The sequence below is a fragment of the Tachyglossus aculeatus genome (genome assembly GCF_015852505.1).
Source record: "Tachyglossus aculeatus isolate mTacAcu1 chromosome 12 unlocalized genomic scaffold, mTacAcu1.pri SUPER_6_unloc_1, whole genome shotgun sequence".
Taxonomy (NCBI): domain Eukaryota; kingdom Metazoa; phylum Chordata; class Mammalia; order Monotremata; family Tachyglossidae; genus Tachyglossus; species Tachyglossus aculeatus.
Genome location: NW_024044828.1, coordinates 3377406 through 3397888, shown reverse-complemented (window position 1 = coordinate 3397888; position 20483 = coordinate 3377406). Strand labels below are relative to the sequence as shown.

The window sequence follows — 20483 nt, the reverse complement described above, 5'->3', positions numbered from 1 at the left end:
CGATTGAATTAATGAATCTTGCTCATTTTTCTTCATAGTCCCCGGCTTCTGGGAGGAATTCATCGACATTGGCGCCAGGCGCCTCGAGAGCCCTGTGAAATGGCTCTCCGGGGGCCCCTTTCCCCTCAGAGACCACTCTGGCTTTATACGGTCATTATCGAGAGGGGACATTTTGAAAAACTGCTCAGAGTCACGTTATCATCAACTCCAATGTCCAATTAGTGGGGTTCCTTTTTGAAACCTGTCATCCTAGCCTGTTTTTGCTTTTGGTTTTTTTTGCCGGTTATCTGTGTGGAAGGTGGGTTGAAATCCCAGATTGCACATCCCGGTGCCTTCATTAAACCGCGCTCAAGTGTATGGGTTCATCACGGCTACAAGTCGGTCCTAAATAAATAAAAACCAATTGCATTCACTTGACAAACTCTGTGATTTATTTCTACCTGGAACAGAAAGACGGGTGGAGAGAGTGAGTGCAATCAGAAGAAGAACCGTAAACCAGATCTGTGACATCCCCAAACCTGACCCCCACCTCCGTGAGAGATCGGGGCCACCTCATGAATTAAACATAGCTCCTGATTTATGTTCTCTTCTCCCTTAAATCAAAAGCTACAGTAGCAGAGTTGTGTCACTGGGAATTCGTTTAATGATATTGATGACACATCTAGCACAGAGAATGCAAAATAACGACCAGAGCCTAGCCGGGCCACATAAATCACCCCAACAGGGTGCGTCAGCCATAAATAACAAGTCATTAATTCACTGCAAGGTGTGCTAAGATGTTCACACTCCATGTAAGTCAGATCGTGAAAAACTTCCACTTCAATATAATGTCGGAGACGGGCAAGATCGGGCATGAAAATTATTTAATCAAAGGAAACGGGTGGGAAAAGGATGAAATCTCTTCGGAGTTGTCCTTTTCGAACATAAATGACTCCATTTAAAATAAGTGAATCCACTTGACTACAGAGCATCTAACCTGCACCCGCTTTCTAATATTCAGTCAAAATGGATTTACAGAATTGCTGCACTTGAATTCCCTCTCCTTGTACCAAATTGTGAGGACCCCAGGGCTGTTGGGGTGTGTGTTTGAAGAATGTAGAGATGATACTGGATTTCAGGGTCTTGTTGCTAAGCATTCAGATGCATTTATTCCTCAAACAACAATGCACATCAAGGGGAAAGCACTTGGGTACCTATAAGCTCTCCCTCTAGCCTCTGTGCTCACTGAGGGCAGGGAATGTGTCTGCTTACTGTTTTAGTGTACTCTCCCAAGTGCTTAGAACAGTGCTCTGCACACAGAAAGTGCTCAGTAAATTCAAATGAATGAATCTGTAATTTATTTATGTATAGGCGGTGGCTTAGTGGATAGAGCAGGGGCCTTGGGAGTCGGGAGGACCTGGGTTCTAATTCTGGCTCCACCATAAGTCTGCTGTGTGATCTTGGGCAAGTCACCTCACTTTTCTGGGCCTCAGTTACCTCACCTGTAAAAAATGGGGATTAAGAGAGTGGGCCCTTTGTGTGATAGGGACTGTGTCCAGCCTGATTAGCTTGTATCTACCCCAGCACTTAAAACAGCGCTTGGCACATAATGCTTAACAAGTACCATAATTATTAATGAATTTTTAGGAACTTTCACACTGCACTGGTCTGGTCCCTGGACTCTTAGAACAGCGCTCTGCTCACAGTAGGTGCTCAATAAATATCATTGGTTGGTTGAGCGATATGAAGACAGCAACCTTATTATGCAACTATGATGACGGATGGGCAGATATGATGGGTAATTGTGCAATGTTTTATCTGGCCTTTTTTAAAGGCCTTTTCTCAGTGGTCTGAACTGCCCTAGGTTCCCTTCAGTAACAGGAAATGGAAAAGAGTTACTTGTTATCTCCACTGCCTTCCTAGGTCTGGACCATTAACTCAAATAGCTTGCCTATTGTTCTATCTTTGGATTTTCCAGACTCTCTCAAAGCATGGGATCTAGCAGGGAGGCGCTCAAAGCAGAAGGCAACACTCTGGGGCGGTTGGAAGATGGGCAAAAACAGCATTTCATCTCTCGCTCCGTTATTCAGGCTTTCTGTTCTTAAAGCCTCGCTGCCACTCTCTGTGGCCAGATCCAATTCGCTAATCCCTCCCCGTTGACCCAAGCTGCTTGCCGTTATCACCTTGCAGTTGGATTTCAGCAAATAGCTGAGCTTCAGATTACTCCCCTTCCTCTCCCCTACCCCTCATCACCCCCACCCCAATCCATTATCTTGTATTTCTGCGACAGAATTTCATTTCATTATTTCCTTCTCTAGGGACTTTTGGCCCTGGTTGCTGGCCTGTACCACCTTCCCAATTAGCGTGATCTGAGAATGTAATTAAAGAGCAGGGTTTCCCCTCGTTTGGGTCACTAATGAGGATGTTAAGTAAGTCTACCTAAACCCCGGTGCCTAGGATAACTGGCTAGAAGCCCTCTCCCTAATGAGAGACATAACCAATTAACCTTTTGGGGCTCTCAGTCAGTCTCGACCACTGCGGGGTAATGCCCACATCCCGACCAACTGGAGCGGAGATTTCTGAGGAAGCGCGTGTGAGACTGCGGGTCCGATAAACGGGGCGGACAACAAGTTGTCTTCCTATAAAGCCTCTCCAGAAATAGGGGCAGCACTTTGCAAATGGCAGCTCCGATCTCTCTTGCATCCAGATAAGTATTCTTAGGCTCAGATTCAGCCACATTAGCAGAGGAAGGCGGGTGAAAATTCAGCTAAAGACCTTCGTCCGGGCGGTGGTTGATTTCATACATGATCAGGACTCATTTCTATATCATTTTCGGAAATAACTGAGCCCAAAACAAATATGGGTATTCCTTTTTTTATTTTATGGTACTTGTTGAGCGTCATGTGCCAAGCATTGTACTAAGCGCTGTGGTAGATGCGAATTAATCAGGTTGGATACAGTCCATGCCCCAAATAGGCTTCACAGTCTAAATCCCCATTTTAGAGATGAGATAACGGGGCACAGATAAATTAAGTGGCTAGCCCAACGTGACACGGCAGACAAGTGGCAGTCAGGATTGGAACCCAGGTCCCCATAGTCCCTTGCTCTTTCCACAAGGCCATGATGCTTCTCCATCCTGTTTGATATAGAGATGGATGGGCACCCAATGCAAGCCTTTTTGGTTAGAGCAAAACATGCCAGAAGAAACAGTCTGTGCAAGAACACAACACTCACGCTCTAAGGTGACAGAGTGCAATATTAAATAAGAGCAAAACCCATTAAGGAGGATACAGATAGCTGAAATTCAACTTTTAAAAAAAAAAAAATAGCATTTGTAAAATGTTTACTATGTGCCAGCCACGAGCTTGTTGTGGGTAGGAACCACCCCACCCTACCCCAGAGCTTAGTACAGTGCCTGGCACATAATAAGTGCTTAACAAATACCATAATCATTATGTTATTAGAAGCAGCGTGACCTAGTGGAAAGGACATAATAATAATAATGGTATTTACTAAGCGCTTACTATGTGCAAAGCACTTTTCTAAGCGCTGGGGGGGATACAAGGCAATCAGGTTGTCCCACAGGGGGCTCACAGTCTTAATCCCCATTTTACAGATGAGGTCACTGAGGCACAGAGAAGTATGGTGACTTGCCCAAAGTCACACAGCTGACAATTGGCAGAGCCGGGATTTGAACCCCTGCCCTCTGTTGGGCCTGGTATTGATCCTACCACTGACTAATATAATAATAATGGCATTTATTAAGCACTTACTATGTGCGAAGCACTGTTCTAAAAGCTGGGGAGGTTACAAGATGATCAGGTTGTCCCTCGGGGGGCTCACAGTCTTAGTCCCCATTTTACAGGTGTGGGAACTGAGGCACAGAGAAGTTAAGTGACTTGCCCAAAGTCACACAGCTGACAATTGGTGGAGCCGGGATTTGAACCCAAGACCTCTGACTCCAAAGCCCGCGCTCTTTCCACTGAGCCACGCTGCTTCTCTACTATGATGTGCTTGCCTATCCATCTGCATTTCGAGTAGAAACTCATTCATTCATTCAATTGTATTTATTGAGCGCTTACTGTGTGCAGAGCACTGTACTAAGCACTTTGGAAGGACAAGCTGGCAACATATAGAGACGGTCCCTACCCAACAATGGGCTCACAGTCTAGAAGGGGCTCCTCACCATCGGGTTCAAGATACAACATCAGCTCTCTCCTGCTCTGTGTATCCTTGCCCTTCTCCCACTACCACCCAGCCTACACACTCTGCTCCTCCAACACCAGTCTCTCGTTCTCACCTCTCCTAATAATAATAATTAATAATAATGATGATAATGAAATTTGTTAAGCACTTACTCTGTGCCAGCCACTGTACCAAGCACCGAGCAAACTGGGTTGGACACAGTCCCTGTCCCACATGGGGCTCACAGTCTCAATCCCCTATGTGCCAGGCACTGTACTAAGCAACGAGGTGGATACAAGCAAATTGGGTTGGACACAGTCCCTGTCCCACGTGGGGCTCACAGTCTCAATCCCCATTTTACAGACGAGGTAACTGAGGCACAGAGAAGGCACACTTAGGTACTTCCCCTACCTTCATCCCCACAGCACTTATGTGCTAATTATGAGAAGCATGACCTAGTGGAAAGATCAGGGGACTGGGTTCTAATCACAGCTCTGCCACTTGCCTGCTGTGTGACCTTGGGCAAGTCATTTAACTTCTCTGGGCCTCAGTTTCCTCAACTGTAAAATGGGATTCCAATCCCTGTTCTCCCTCCTACTTAGATTGTGGAGACCCATGTGGGACAGGGACTGTGTCCCCTTATTATCTTGTACCTGCCCCAGCAATTAGTAAATAATAACAATAATAACAATAATAATAATAATAATAATAATAATGGTATTTGTTAAGCGCTTACTATGTGCAAAGCACTGTTCTAAGCACTGGGGAGGTTACACGGTGATCAGGTTGTCCCGGGGGGGTGGAGGGGGGCTCACAGTTTTGATCCCCATTTTACAGATGAGGTAACTGAGGCACAGAGAAGTTAAGTGACTTGCCCAAAGTCACCCAGCTGAAAGTTGGCAGAGCCGGGATTTGAACCCATGACATCTGACTCCAAAGCCCAGGCTCTTTCCACTGAGCCACGCTGCTTCTCACTAAGTAAAGTGCTTAGCATACAGGAAGAACTTAACAAATACCCTGATTATTATTACTAGTAGTAGTATTACGTACATAACCTTATATTCTGTTACTTCCCATACCTGTAAGTCATGTTAATGTCTGTTTCCCCATTAGACTGTAAGCTCCTTGAGAGCAGAGGTCATGCCTACCACTGTACTGTACCCTCCCTAATGCTCAGTACAGTGCTCGTCACAAAATACGTACTCAATAAATACCTTTGATCAACTGACCTATTTAACACAGTTTCTCCTATGAAAGATGAGGTCCTTCAAAAAATGGATAACTTGCCAATTTGTTCTTAATTCTCTGCTCTTAATTCTGACTTTCGAGGAAGTCCTATGCAGATCTGTTTCCAAGCCTGCTGAGAGTTACTAGCAGGGAGAGGGTGATTTAGTCAGAATTCCGCAGAGGCTTTTCCTCAAACATCTGGAACATCAAGAAAATGACTTAACACTTCAAAGACAGTTTTCTCAAGCAGTCAGGGTGAATTCTGCTGGTAATGGGAGGGAAGGAATGTCATTTGGGTGGTATAAGATGCTAATAATAATAATAACGATAATAATAATACTTGCTAAGCACTTACTCTGTGCCATGCACTGTTCTATGTGCTGGGGCAGATACAAGATTATCAGATTGGACACAGTCCCTGTCCCACACAGGGCTCATATTCCCAATAGGAGGGAGTATGATTTAATTCCCATTTTACAGATGAGGAATCTGAGGCACAGAGAAGTAAAGTGACTTGCCCAAAGTCACACAGCAGACGAGGGACAGAGCCAGGACCAGAACCCAGGTCCTCTGATCCCCAAATCTTGCTCTTTCCACTAGACCACACTGCTTTCCCAATGCTCAAAAACCGCCCACTATGGAACATTCCTCTCTTGTTCACAATTTCCCCTTCCCCCTGTGAGCCAGATTGCTTGAATTTCCCCTTAGAAATCTAAAATAAATATCTTCAAATATTTTTCTATTCTTTTTCACTGCTTTTATAGATGCTAGAGATGCTTAAACTGTAGTTGTTTTAGATCAACATCCAGGAGAAACAGTGTGGCTTAGTGGCAAGAACCTAGGCTTGGGAGTCAGAGGACATGGGTTCTAATCCTGCCTCCGCCACTTGTCTGCTGTGTGACCTTGGGCAAGTCACTTCACTTCTCTATGCCTCAGTCTCATCATCTGTGAAATGGGGATTAAGACTGTGAGCCCCACATGGGACAAGCTGATTACCCTGTATGTACCCCAGCGCTTAGAACAGTGCTCGGCACATAATAAGCGCTTAACAAATACCATCATTATTATTAAGTTTCAGGTACCCACAGCTGGCTGGTTTTGGGCTCCTGAAGGAAATACACTCTCTCAAAAAGCCATTGATCAAGGGGTCTAATTCTGAAATTAATAAGGACAGAGCAACCATTTACTTTAAGTACCTGTTAATAACGTTAAGTCAATGCTACATTACAAGGAATTTCCGTGGAAATACCCATGACACCCGCATTAATACTAAATGAATTCAGTAAAAATCAGTGCCATTAAACGGAACGGAAAATGAATTCTTAATGACAAGGCACTTGATGTGAGCAGCGGCTGACAAGAAAACCGCTTAGCTTCACTCTTCCAACACCATTACTTTAGCAGAGGATAAAGACTTAAAAAAAATATATGTGAAAGAAAAGCACAAATCCTTCCGACTCGAAGTGGCCTTTCCCAAACCCAAAACCACAGTTGGATGGGGATATAGAGACATTATTTCCTGACTTTTGTTTTCGAGTCAGATTCAAGATTCTCTTGTCCAAGTGTAATTTGCCAAGGGAAGTGTGCTTAACAGGTGCACGTATAATTAAAAACACACCCCTGGAAGAATGCTGCGTTGCCTAGTGGAAAGAGCATGGGCCTAGGAATCAGAGACCCAATTCCAAATCCTGGTTCCGCCACTTGTCTGCTGAGCGACCTTGGGCAGGTCGCTTCACTTCTCTGTGCCTCAGTTCCCTCATCTGCAAAATGGGGATTCAAAATCTGTTCTCCCTCCTACTTAGATTGTGATCTTCTACCCCAGTGCTTAGTACAGTCCTTGGCCTATAGTGAGTGTTTAACAGGTACCACAGGGCGTATTTCTGGAGAGATTTTCAGCCACTCCTGCCTCGCTTTTACAGCCTCTTTGTGTTTGACTTGTAGGTGATGATGTGCATCACAACAGCCCTCTTCCCCGAAGTCTCTCTGGGGATCACTTGCGGAAAATAGGACATTGAGTCCATAATTAAAGTAATCTCTTTCTGGGCAGAGGCTTCGGTTGGGCCTGTTATCACACATTACAAAAGGCATCTTGAGGGCTATAAAATGCACCGCAAATAGCTCTGGAGATGAGATACGGCAATTTTTCATCTAATTCTGATCCACAGACACAGAAGTACTGCATGGCCACTTTTTGGGTTGGAACCAAACAGCTATTGCGGATGCAGAAATGAAGCTGGCAGTCACCGGAATGAAAGGGCAGGCTTGCTTTTATCCTCAAAGTCAGAAAAGCCCTTCTGGAATCGTCTTTGCATTTAGCAAATAAGCCCGCCGGCTCAAATAAGAGAATTAATGCCTCTGCGCGGGTTTAGAAGACAGGCTTTATGAGGCTTAAATCCACATCCATATTTCCTATTTGCTTAAGTTCAAAAAAATCACAATTGGAAAAGCAGCCGGAGTCCCTTCTGTTGCTTTACAGTACACAGTGGGTGATACTAATTGGAAGGGATTCTACTGTTTATCTTCCGTATACTGTTTCAGAATGCTTGGGGCATTGCTCTTTGGAATGGGTAAATAAGGGCCTCTTAAGTCATTTGTTCTTGTTATTCATAATCCTTTCCATAAACTCTGTGGCTGATAAGCACTTGGTGAGCTTTACCCGGCACGTTTTTGGTCTTGATTAGGGCTTGGGCCATGTGCAGTGAAATCTCTGGCCTCCAGTTCGTGGGAGCTGACAAAGGGGATGAAGACCGGCTTTGGATTTTACATTTTTTCTTTTAATAGTATTTGTTAATCACTTACTATGTGACAGGCAGTGTTCTAAGCGCTGGAGTAGATATAGTCAGGTTGGACACAGTCCCTGTCCCAAATAGGGCTCACAGTCTTAATCCCCATTTTACAGGTGAGGCAACCGAGGCATGCAGAACTGAAATGACTTGCCCAAGGTCACACAGCAGTCAAGAGGCGGAGCCGGGATTAGAACCCAGGACGTCTGATTTTCAGGCCTGTGCTCTTTCCACTAGACCACGCTGCTTAGATTAGGTCATGCTGCTTTGATTAGGAAGGGAGGGAGGTCCAAAGCGAGGGGAAGAATCAGAGGTGCAAGCAGTGAGAGTGAGGTACAGTTTCGAGGCTGACTTGGGTGGAACGAAGAGAGAAAGTTGGGGTACAGTGGTGGGGAAAGCAGAGAGGTAAAGTGAGGTTGTTGATGGTGAAAATGACGGCAAAAATAATGGGGTATTTCTGGTGGGAAACCAAAACCTAATATCAGCTCTCTGGAATTCCTAGTCATTTTCATTTCTGAAAAGTCCTTTTGAAAGCAGCTCAGCGGTCTGAAGGAGTGACCAGCAGAAGTGATTCCTTTTTGTTTCCTCTCAGGCTCAAGGGGGCCTTAATCCATCATCCCGGGAAAGATGTGCTAGTCTTCCGAGAGAAGTCTAAGCCAGAACTGCAACAAATCATCCTGCTATTACATTACTCAAGTCCCATAAATTCTCGCAAGGGCTAGAGGTGTGTGTGTATAGGGATAGAGGGTGGCGGTGGAGGGAAAAGAAGGTGAGGGTTGCCCTCCTGTTTTTCAGACAGGTTTGTCACATCTATTTTTGCATGCGTGAGAAATGTGGAGGAAGAAAATAATTTTCTTTTATAGCTTCTCAAAATGGGGAAATCGATTCTGGTAATAGTAGGCTGTTCCAGACTTCTGCCTCAGTTTCTGACCGGAGTTTCGCCTCATACACACACACACTCACACACACACACACGCACACACAAACACCACAAAAACAAACATGCACCCCTGCATCTCTGCGCTCCACTTTGCTATCCAATCTCATAGCTTTATGGTTACATATAGTCCTCCTTATGAGTTTCCAACTGATGGATCCAGGTGAGAAGCCATTTGTGTTGGTAATATGGGAGACATCCCTGTATCCTCAACATTCCAGATATTAATCAGTCAATGGTATTGATTGAGCGTTTACTGTGTGTAGAGCACTGTACTACGCACTTGGGAGAGTACAATATATAACAGAGTCAGTAGACACTCTCCTTGCCCACAATGAGCTTACAGTCCAGAGGGGAGACAGACATTAATAGGCGCTCAACACTGACCGTCCTGAAGCTTGGACAAATGCTGACCCAAGCCGATCAATAAGGAGCCACTTCCAAGTGGCAGACTGCATAAAGTAGGATCAAACAACCAGTCCATTACTCAATCCATCAGTGAGAAACTAATGTGTGCAAACACCATACTAGGCCCAGAGGAGAGCACAGTGGAGGTAAGCTAGGTTGACAGATACAAACCCTCTAAATATCAACCTATATGTAAGTGGTGAGGGTGGTTGTTAGGTTGCTGTGATGTGGGAAAACCCCCCATCTGTGTCCTACCTCAAAGACTTAGCAGAGAGGGAATCAATCAATCAATCAATCAATCGTATTTATTGAGCGCTTACTGTGTGCAGAGCACTGTACTAAGCACTTGGGAAGTACAACTTGGCAACATATAGAGACAGTCCCTACCCAACAGTGGGGTCACAGTCTAAAAGGGGGAGACAGAGAACAAAACCAAACATACTAACAAAATAAAAGAAATAGAATAGACAAAATAAAAGAAATAGAATAGACAAAATAAAAGAAATAGAATAGACAAAATAAAATAAATAGAATAGCAAAATAAAATAAATAGAATAGGGAAATGGGAAGCAGTGTGGCCTAGTGGACAGAGCACAAACCAGGGAGTCAGATGACCTGGGTTCTAATCCCCACTCTGCCACATGTCTGCTGTGTGACCTCGGGCAAGTCACTTCACTTCTCTGTGCCTCAGTTACTCCCTCTGTAAAATGGGGATTAAATCCTACTCCTTCCTACTTGGACTGTGAGCCCCATATGGGACAGGGACCAAGTCCAACCTGATTAACCTGTATATGCCCCAACGTTAAGAACAGTGGTTGGCACATAGTAAGCCCTTAACGAGCATCACTAAAAAGAAAAAAAGTACAAATGTCAACTTTTCATTTTAAGTGCAGGACAAACTGAGTGGGGCTTCCAAGAGTCAAGGACTCTGTGGGAGGGAAGAAAGATGAAACCAGAGATACCCTCTGTTCCAGAGATCCCCAGAGAAAAAGCCAAAGCCATACCTAGAGTAGTAACAGTTGTAGTAAATAGTACAAGTAGCTACATTTATTGAACTCCTACTTGGCACTGTACTAGATGCTTGGGAAATGCAGAAAAATGGAGTGACACATTCCCTGCCCACAAACAGTTATACTCTAATGGGGAAGACAAACAGAAAATATTGACAATGCTGTCAAAATAAATTGACTGTGAGTGTGAAGGAGGGAATAAATTCATCAGGCCTAGAAACGTGTGGAGACAATTATATGCCTCCATTGATGGCAAATGAATCGGGGAAGGCTCACTGGAGGAGGTGGGATTTTAGAAGGGTTTTGAATGTTGGGAGGGCTAAGGTCTGACTGACGTGCCAGACAAGAATGGAAGCCAGGGAGAAGAGGAAAGAGAAGGGAAGACAATTGATCAATCATTTCATTGAGCACTTATTGTGCGCAGAACATTTTACTTAGCATTTGGGAGAGTTCAATATAACAATGTAAGATGGTAGACACATTTCCTGCCCAAAACAAGCTTACAGCCTAGAAGGGTAGACAGATGTACACCTTCGGAGCAGTGAGACAGTTTCACGACATTCCCGATATCGTTATTAGTCATTTTTCCTCCACAACAATGCCCAGATATAGGTCTTCCTGTCCCCTGCTTCTCCCCTCTCTGGTCTGGATCACTTTTCTCAAACGTCACTCTGCACACTTCTTCACTCCTCAAAGATCTCCGAGGATTACCCGTTCCTCACCACATCAAGCAGAAATTTCTGACCACTGGCTTTAAAGCAGTCTATCAATCAATCAATCAATCGTATTTATTGAGTGCTATCAGCTCTCTCACACTCATCAGCTCTCTTTTTTTCCTGCTTCACTCTCTTTCTCCCAAACTAACCTTCTCCACGGTATTTACCGAGCGCTTCCTGTGTGCAGAGCACCATACTAAGCACTTGGGAGAGTACAAAATGACAGAGTTGGTTGTCACATTTCCTGCCCATAGTGGCTTTGTCAGGTATCTTTATTTCCAATGCCTGAGTATCACTCAACCTTGGTTACTGCCCATTTTCACAACTCGGAACCAACAAGTTCAGTTGGGTTCAGATGAAACTGCTGAAATATGAGCAATGTAGGCCTGGGAGTCAGAATAACAATAACAATAATAATTATGGTATTTGTTAAGCGCTTACTATGTGCCAAGCACTGTTCTAAGCACTGGGGTAGATACAAGGTGATCAGGTTGTCCCGTGTGGGGCTCACAGGCTTAATCCCCATTTTACAGATGAGGGAACTGAGGCACAGAGAAGTGAAGTGACTTGTACAAAGTCACACAGCTGACAAGTGGCGGAGACAGAATTAGAACCCACAACCTCTGACTCCCAAGCCCGTGCTCTTTCCACTAAGCCACGCTGCTTCTCAGAAGGAGATGCGTTCTAATCCTGTATATATACACGCTGTATATATATATATATATGTGTGTGTGTGTATATATATATACACACATATATATATGTATACAGTATATATATATATATACACACAGTAAGCACTCAATAAATATGATTGATGATATATATATATGCACACAGGTCAACACATAAATACAACTACATATCTACCCCAGTGTTTTGTTTAGTGCCTGGTACACAGTAAGCCCTACAATACCATGAAGAAACAAAAATGACGTTCAAGGCATCATCACACTGCGCTTGTGGCCAGCACAACGCACATGATGTCATTTTAGCCTGGATGTCTGGGCCAACAGTGGCCACTTTCCGTTCAGGTCCAGTCTTCTTGCTCTACTCTAGTTGTCCATATTTCTGGTTCATCTCCTCCATTAGAGTGGAAGGTCCATGAGGGCAAGGATCATGGCAATTCTTAATTCTGTAATTCCCAAGCACCTGGTAGAGTCCACCATAACAATTAATGCTACACAATAAACGCTACTAATACCACGGCAGCTCCCAGGACCAAGTCCAACTCCTAAGCAAAATGGACCTGGACAGGAGCTGCATTTGGAAGTCAGTCTTAAAAACACGTTCCTGTACTAACTCACCAGATTGAATTCTATTTTCAACTCACTTCTGTTTACCACGTCGTACATCTTCACGTTGATCAAACAGCCCCTGCAGCCTTCCCGAGATCCCAGATCAAGCTTATTTATAGCATTAAACTATATGAAGGTGAGGTTGTCTCATTTTCTTCTGACTAACCTCTAGTTTCCCCGTTTTATTCTCCCTTCTGCGTCACCAATGGCACCTGCGTTTATACCCTCTAGTACTTTTACATGCACCTCACCCCCAAAGTCTTGGTGTACAGCTCCTTATACTCTGTTGCTTCCCCTAATTGCAATTCATTTTAATGTCTGTCTCACCCATTAGGTGGCAAGCTGTTTGTGGGCAGGGATCATGACTACCAACTCTATTGTACCGTACTCTTCCAAGCGCTTAGTAGGGTTGCCTGTTACACGCCCACGTGGACCACATCCCTGCCCCCCAAAAGAAAGCAGGCACACAAAGAGTTTCCCTGTGCCTGGTCACTGTGTCAAAAGGCACATGAATCGAAGGTCTCGAAGTCAGCCAGGCTCCATTTCCCTTTGCGCTCTCTTCACCTTCATAAGCCTACTAAAAATCACATCTCCTCCCTGATTAAGCTATAATTTCCCCCACTCCCTCTCCCTTCTGTGTCTCCTATGCCCTTGATATCCATCCCACCGTCAGTTCGGCAGTACTTGTACTTTTCCTTACACCCAGCCATTTTCCCAATTTCTAATTTATTTTCAGGCCTGTTTCTCTCCCCCTGTAGACTGTAAGCTCCTTGGGGTTACAGAGCATGATTACCATATCTGTTGTATTGCACTCCCCCAAGCCCTTAGTACAGGGCTCTCTGAAAACAGGAAGCACTCAATCGATACCACCGATTAATCGAATGAATAATTTCCAAGACTGGTGGCCATTTCTCCAGCAGTGAAACACTGAGGGACATGAAGAAAGACCAAAGCGGTCTGACACCGACTAATGCTTCCCTTCCAGCAATCCTGGGTATTCTGGGAATTACAGAACAGACTCCACTCAGTCCTTGAACTCTTTGTCTCCCGCTAGAAATGGGGATCAGGACAAAAGAACTGCATGACTAGATCTATGACAGAAAATGTGGGGCTCAGAGGGCATGAAATTGCTCCCGCGAAATGCAACATTTCCAATTTTCCCTAACGATTTACAAGCCAGCATTTCAGGCTTCCCCGGGGAGCAATTTATTTGCTCACTGAAACACTAATACCCTAAAAAGCCAAAATAATGTGTGTAAGCACCAAATTTGGGCTCCTTTATCTGAAGATGTGGAATAGGCTGATGATTACTGTGTCATGAGATACTCATGAACCTTATTTCAGATGCTTGAAGAGCAGACCAGTGTGGTTGTGCATTTTTTGTTTTGTTAGGGTTTCCAGAAATGTACACCGAAACTTGACTCCACCAGTGAATTCTCTAGGCAGAGTAGAATTTCCCCCACCCAAAACTGAAGTCATCTGAGTGTTACACTCCACGGCTCTACAAATTCCACATCCGTAATACTTCAAGCCTATCAAATGTGCAGGAGCCTTCCATTTTTAAGATGAACTATCCATCAATTTCAGATTACCGCTTTGTGATGACTCTTTTGGGAGAAATGGTCTTTAAAAAGTATCAAAGATCCAAACCCAGTCTCCCTCTTTTCCCCTTGGCAACCTGAATCAATTCATCGATGTCCCTCCTATCGCAAAAGGCCGGCTGCTTTCTTTACTTGGGGAACCCTCTCTTCATTTTAAGACCCATCAAATAATCTTTCAAAAATACTTATTGAGCGCACACTGTGGGCAGAGCATTGTACTAAGTGCCAGAAACAAAAGACATGGTCTTTGCCCCAAAGGACCTTAATTTATTTTTTCATTTATTAAATCATATTTATTGAGCACTTATTGTGTGAAAAGCACTGTACGAAGCACTGTATAGGGAGCGTACACTATAATGATAAATATACACATTCTCTGCCCACAATGAGCTTAAAGTGTAAAGATAATGATTTAACGGTCTAATAATATTAATAACGATGGCATTTGTTAAGTGCTTACTATGTGCCAAGCACTGTTGTAAGTGCTGGGGGTGGGGGTGGCGACGACAAGGTAATCAGGTTGTCCCACATGGGGCTCACAGTCTTAATCCCCATTTTACAGATGAGGTAACTGAGGCACAGAGAAGTGAAGTGTGACCTGCCCAAAGTCACACAGCTGATAAGTGGTGGAGCTGGAATTAGAACCCATGACCTCTGACTCCCAAGCTCATGCTCTTTCCATTGAGCCCCTCAGTGCTTCTCAGTCTAGAAAATCATCATCAGACTTAACACAACCCTTTCAGTTCTCAATCGCCCTTTATAATCTTGACACCCCACAGAGAAGGTTCTGATGTTTCATTTGTTACATCGATCAGCTGTAGGCTTGGCTTCAAAAAGTTCTGTCCAGTGTATGGAAACCTAATCCTTCAGATGCATGCTGCGTTGCACTTCAACCATTTAATTCATGGAAGAATTTTAAAGAGCTTTATGAGCATCAGTAAATCCCCTCAAAAACTCGGCTGAAGTTGTTAAATACCCAATCATACACATTTCAAAGGCAGGCTAAAAAAAAGGGCATTACAACTTTCTTTGAGTCACATACTGAACCCCACTGAATAATGGGGTTCCTAACAGCGCATTTCATTTTCTTTGGAGTCAGGGCCTCAAATCCTTTGATGGTTCTGGCTGTGGCCCTGTCAAACCCAAGTGGGATGATAAATACCTCCCCCTCTCCCCTTCCACAATGCCACTGTGCCACCAGTTTCTCTTCAACTTCAAGAAGTGACCAAGGATTATTTCTGAATTTATTTATCCTAATGTCTGTCTCCCCCTCTAGACTCTAATCTCGTTGTGAGCAGGGAACATGTCAGTTATATTGTCATTTCATACTCTCCTAAGTGCTTAGTACAGTGCTCTGCACACAGTAGGTGATCAATAAATAGAACTGATTGACTGACTTATACTTGGACTCAAGAAGTTTAGATAACCGCCAAGTCTTCCAGCTTGGTGAGGTTCGCCAGTACTAATGGCTCTGCAATTCAAAAGTCAAACCGCAGACATAATAGCCTTTCACTACACTAGAATTCAAACCAGCTGCCTTGTCGACATGATGATTCAGACCTGGAACAAACGAATTAAAATCGGAGAGCATTCCGGAGTCAACATATTATTTTAATTAATGCATTTTATGTACCAGCAACAACTGCCTTGAGGCCAGCCTTCTCTTTTAATAAACGGTCTCAACTCTGGCTCACGGTGATTATTTTTAACCAAGAAAGGCAGTAAACAGACTGGACCAAGTGACTATTTAGCGGAGTGGTTTTTCACTCAGCTAGTATGTTGCCTTTTCCGTAGTGGGAAGAACACATACCCAACACTGTGTAATTGCCTCCAATTCGGGTCCTTCTTTTCCATAATTCCAACTCTGGGGTTTGGAAGGGGGTGACCAGACTTAGAAATGACAGGCTCTGTGCTTCTTCTTGGCTGTTCACTATGATATTACAGGTTCACTGGCAGCGTTAATGTAGTTGCCAACTCTTACAACCGGCCTCAAAGAGGAATGGGAATTGCAATTCAAGAATATACCGAATTTACCAGAATCTCAGGAGTTCCTTAAGTCTTTCCCAGCAAGGGAGTGGGGCTGGAAATGTGGGCAGGTTTCCTGCCAGTCTACTTGGAATTCCAGGTTAGGGAGTAATTCTCCCTGTAATGAGTGGGAAGCAGCAGCAAGAGTTTTCCCTTCCCCATAACTACAGGAATATTTCTGGTGTCTGCTAATTCTGTTGTATTGTACTCTTCCTAGCTCTTAGTACAGTTTCTGCACATAATAAGTGCTCAATGAATATGACTGATTGATCAACAGAGCCTGAAGTGGCTTGAAAAGTGCAATTTGGGTCTTCCAGAAACCCCCTGAAACTATCCCTTCACTATGCAGGGATAAACCCGTGCGTGCGATCAACATCCTCTCCTTCCCGCCCCTGCCCTTGCCTTATTTCTCCCACCTGAAAATATACTCAAATTCGCACACAATAAGCACTCAATAAATACCACTGACTGACTGGTTTTCGGTTTCAATTCAAGCTGTGACTACATTATACGCAATGATAGTGTCTACCAACTGTATTGTACTTTCCCAAGCACTTAGAATTGTGCTCTGCACAATAAATACTATTGGTTGAAAATGTATTTAATCCAATTTATGGGCTATTCATTTTTTCATGGGATTTGTTAAGCACTTACTAAGTGCCAAGCATTGTACTAAGCACTGGGATCGATACAGGCTAATCAGGTTGGGCACAGTCCGTGTGCCCTGTGGGGCTCACAGTCTTAATCCCCATTCTACAGATGAGGAAATCAATCAATCTTATTTATTGAGAATTTACTGAATGAAAAGCATGGTACTAAGCACTTAGGGGATTACAATAAACAATAAACAGGCATATACCCTGCCCACAACAAGCTTACAGTCCAGAGGGGGAATCAGAGACCAAGTAGACACAGTAAACGCTCAATAAACATGATTGAGTACTTGATATATCCCCAAGTTATGACTACCCCAGCGTGGCTCAGTGAAAAGAGCCCGGGCTTTGGAGTCAGAGGTCATGGGTTCAAATCCTGGCTCCGCCACTTGTCAGCTGTGTGACTTTGGGCAAATCACTTCACTGGGCCTCAGTTACCTCATCTGTAAAATGGGGATTAAGACTGTGAGCCCTTTGTAACCTCCCCAGCGCTTAGAACAGTGCTTTGCACATAGTAAGCACTTAATAAATGCCATCATTATTATTATTATTACCCTGGTCATTAGAAGTTCTAAAGCGGCAATTGGGAAATAACTGTTTCTGGTTCAAATGTACATTCCCCAAATAAAGTATTTTTCTTGAGTAGACCTTGAAAATATCCTGGAAATTCTGTATATTGTTTTTTCTCTATGAACAAGTATATGCCATTTTCTGAACCTACTTACTATTGTCCTTACCTCATTCATACCACTATTTCCTCTTATAAAGAACATATATGCTGAGAAGCAGCTTGGCCTAGTGAAAAGAGCACAGGCCTGGGTGCCAGAGGTCCTGGGTTCTAATCCCAACTCTGCCGATTGCTTTGCTGCATGACCTTGGGCAAGTCATTTAACTTCTCTGTGCCTCAGTTTCCCCAAATGCAAAATGGCAATTAAACTACCAACTCTACCTCCTAGATGGTGAGCCGCATGTGGGATGGGGCTTTGTCCGACCTGATTAATTTGTACCTACCCCAGCGCATAGAACACTGTTTGCCACATAACAGGCACTTAACAAATATCATAATAGTATACATCACACGCAACCTGGAGAAATAAGACTCTGCTCCCTTAATGGAAACTCAGTCTTCGTTTCTGCGTTGCCAAACTGGCAGCTATAGTCATTTATAAACGCTTCAGGCACAACCCAACGCTCTGGGCATGTTACTCCCCTCCTCAAGAATCTCCAGTGGCTGCCAATCAGTCTGCGCATCAGGCAGAGGCTCCTCACCCTGGGCTTCAAGGCTGTCCATCACCTCGCCCCCTCCTGCCTCACCTCCCTTCTCTCCTTCTGCAGCCCAGCCCGCAACCTCCGCTCCTCCGCCGCTGATCTCCTCACCGTGCCTCGTTCTCGCCTGTCCCGCCATCGACCCCCGGCCCACGTCGTCCCCCGGGCCTGGAATGCCCTCCCTCTGCCCATCCGCCAAGCTGGCTCTCTTCCTCCCTTCGGGGCCCTACTGGAAGCTCACCTCCTCCAGGAGGCCTTCCCGGGCTGAGCCCCTTCCTTCCTCTCCCCCTCGTCCCCCTCTCCATCCCCCCCATCTTGCCTCCTTCCCTTCCCCACAGCGCCTGTGTATGTGTGTGTATGTTTGTGCATATTAGTTGCTCTATTTATTTATTTATTTTACTTGTACATATCTATTCTATTTATTTTATTTTGTTAGTATGTTTGGTTTTGTTCTCTGTCTCCCCCTTTTAGACTGTGAGCCCACTGTTGGGTAGGGACTGTCTCTATATGTTGCCAACTTGTCCTTCCCAAGCGCTTAGTACAGTGCTCTGCACACAGTAAGCGCTCAATAAATACGATTGATGATGATGATGATGATCACCCACCCCCATAACAAGTAGAGATTTCACTAGGTTGGTGGGAAAGTGAAGAAGCACCAATTATAATAGCAAAATCTTCCCGTGAGATATTAGGAGTGAAGTTATGCTGGGCTGTTTCCTTACCTAGGTTTCTTATCCTGCCCCCCCACACACACATCTTTTAAACAGTGAGCCTTAACCTATGTTTCTTATCCCGCCCCCCCCACACACCTTTTAAACAATGAGCCTCCTGAAGGCCAAGAACTGTGCCTGAATTCTCCCCAGCTTCAAAGTTCCTCCCCAAGCAAAAGCTTCACCCCTGAGTCTCTCTTCTTCGTACTTCTCCCCAGCTCCAATGCTCTTCCTAAAGTGAAGGCTCTGCCCCCTGAATCTCTCTCCTTGGACTTCTCCTCAGGCCCAGTTCTTCCTGCGTTGAATCGCTCTCTTTGTACTCCTACCCAGCTCCAATGCCCCTCCCAAAGTAACGGCTTCAAAAGGGCCATCGGCACTAAATCAAAATCAGAAAAATCCGCAGGACGGCTCGTTGGCTCAAGAACCATCCCCTCGGTTATTCCCTCCCTCCCACATATGCACAGACACACCTCTCCCTCGGCCCTCGGTTCCGGGTTGGTACTCACATGAAGTTCACACAGCCTGTACCCGCCGGCGGAGCGATCCAAACGAAGCTGAGGTTGGTGGTGGGCAGGTGACTCACGTGAGAGGCCACGACGCTGCACATGAACTGGTTCCCAAACTGGTGGTCCGACATGATGCCTGCGGAGGAAGGGCAGACACGTGTTCTCTACCAGCTCCGTCCTCAGACGGCTTCCCTGGGGACGGCATGAGCCCCCTCGTCTCCTCCCACCCTGATGCAAACCGCCCCCAGCGTGGGGTCTGTGGGGGAAGCAGTGTGATGTAGTGGCTAGAATATGGGCCTGGGAGCGAGAAGGTCATGGGTTCTAATTGCGGCTCGTCTGCTGGGTGACCTTCGGCAAGTCACTTTGCCGTGTCTCAATTACCTTATCTGTAAAACGGGAATTAAGACTGTGAGCCCCACGTGGGACCGGGACTGTGTCCAACCCAATTTGTTTGTATCAACCCCATCGCTTAGTACAGTGCCTAGCACATAGTAAGCGCTTAACAAATACCACAATTATTAATTATTATTATCAGTCTATCCATAGTCCCCTTGCAAACATTAATCACTGTCACGCTAACTACACATTCCTACTGAGAATTATTGTAGACTCATTTTACTTCCTCTGGGCATGTCACTCCCCTCCTCAAAAATCTCCAGTGGTTGCCTATTAACCTTCAAATCAAGCAAAAACCTCCTCATTCTCAGCTTCAAAGCTCTCCATCACCTCATCCCCTCCTACCTCACCTCCCTTCTCTCCTTCTACAGCCCAGTCCACACCCTCCGCTCCTCTGCCACTAACCTCCTCACTGTGTTTCTAATCCCAGCTCCATCATGTGCTTGCTGCGTGATTTTGAGCAAGTCACTTCACTTCTCGGTGTTTCAGCCTCTCCTTGACACCCTCCAATCCAGCTTCCATCCCCTTCACTGCATGGTACAAGTCCAACTGGTACTTCCCAAGCGCTTAGTACAGTGCTCTGCACACAGTAAGCGCTCAATAAATACGATTGATTGATTGATTGATTGGTAACTACCTCCTCTAAGGTCACTGATGATCTCCTTCTTGCCAAATCCAACGGCCTCTACTCCATCCTAAACCTCCTAGACCTCAAACGTGCCTTTAATATCACAGACCACCTCCTTCTCCTTGAAACTTAGCTAACCTTCACTGACACTGTCC

General features: G+C 44.9%; 1 protein-coding gene across 1 annotated transcript in view; it reads right to left on the bottom strand.

The window, feature by feature from the left end:
* Positions 1-20483, bottom strand: part of RELN (reelin) — a 368099-nt gene that overhangs the window by 266120 nt on the left and 81496 nt on the right. Inside the window, exon 4 of the mRNA XM_038740909.1 lies at positions 19305-19440. Coding sequence (XP_038596837.1) covers positions 19305-19440 — 136 coding nt within the window. The remainder of the gene's footprint in view (positions 1-19304; positions 19441-20483) is intronic.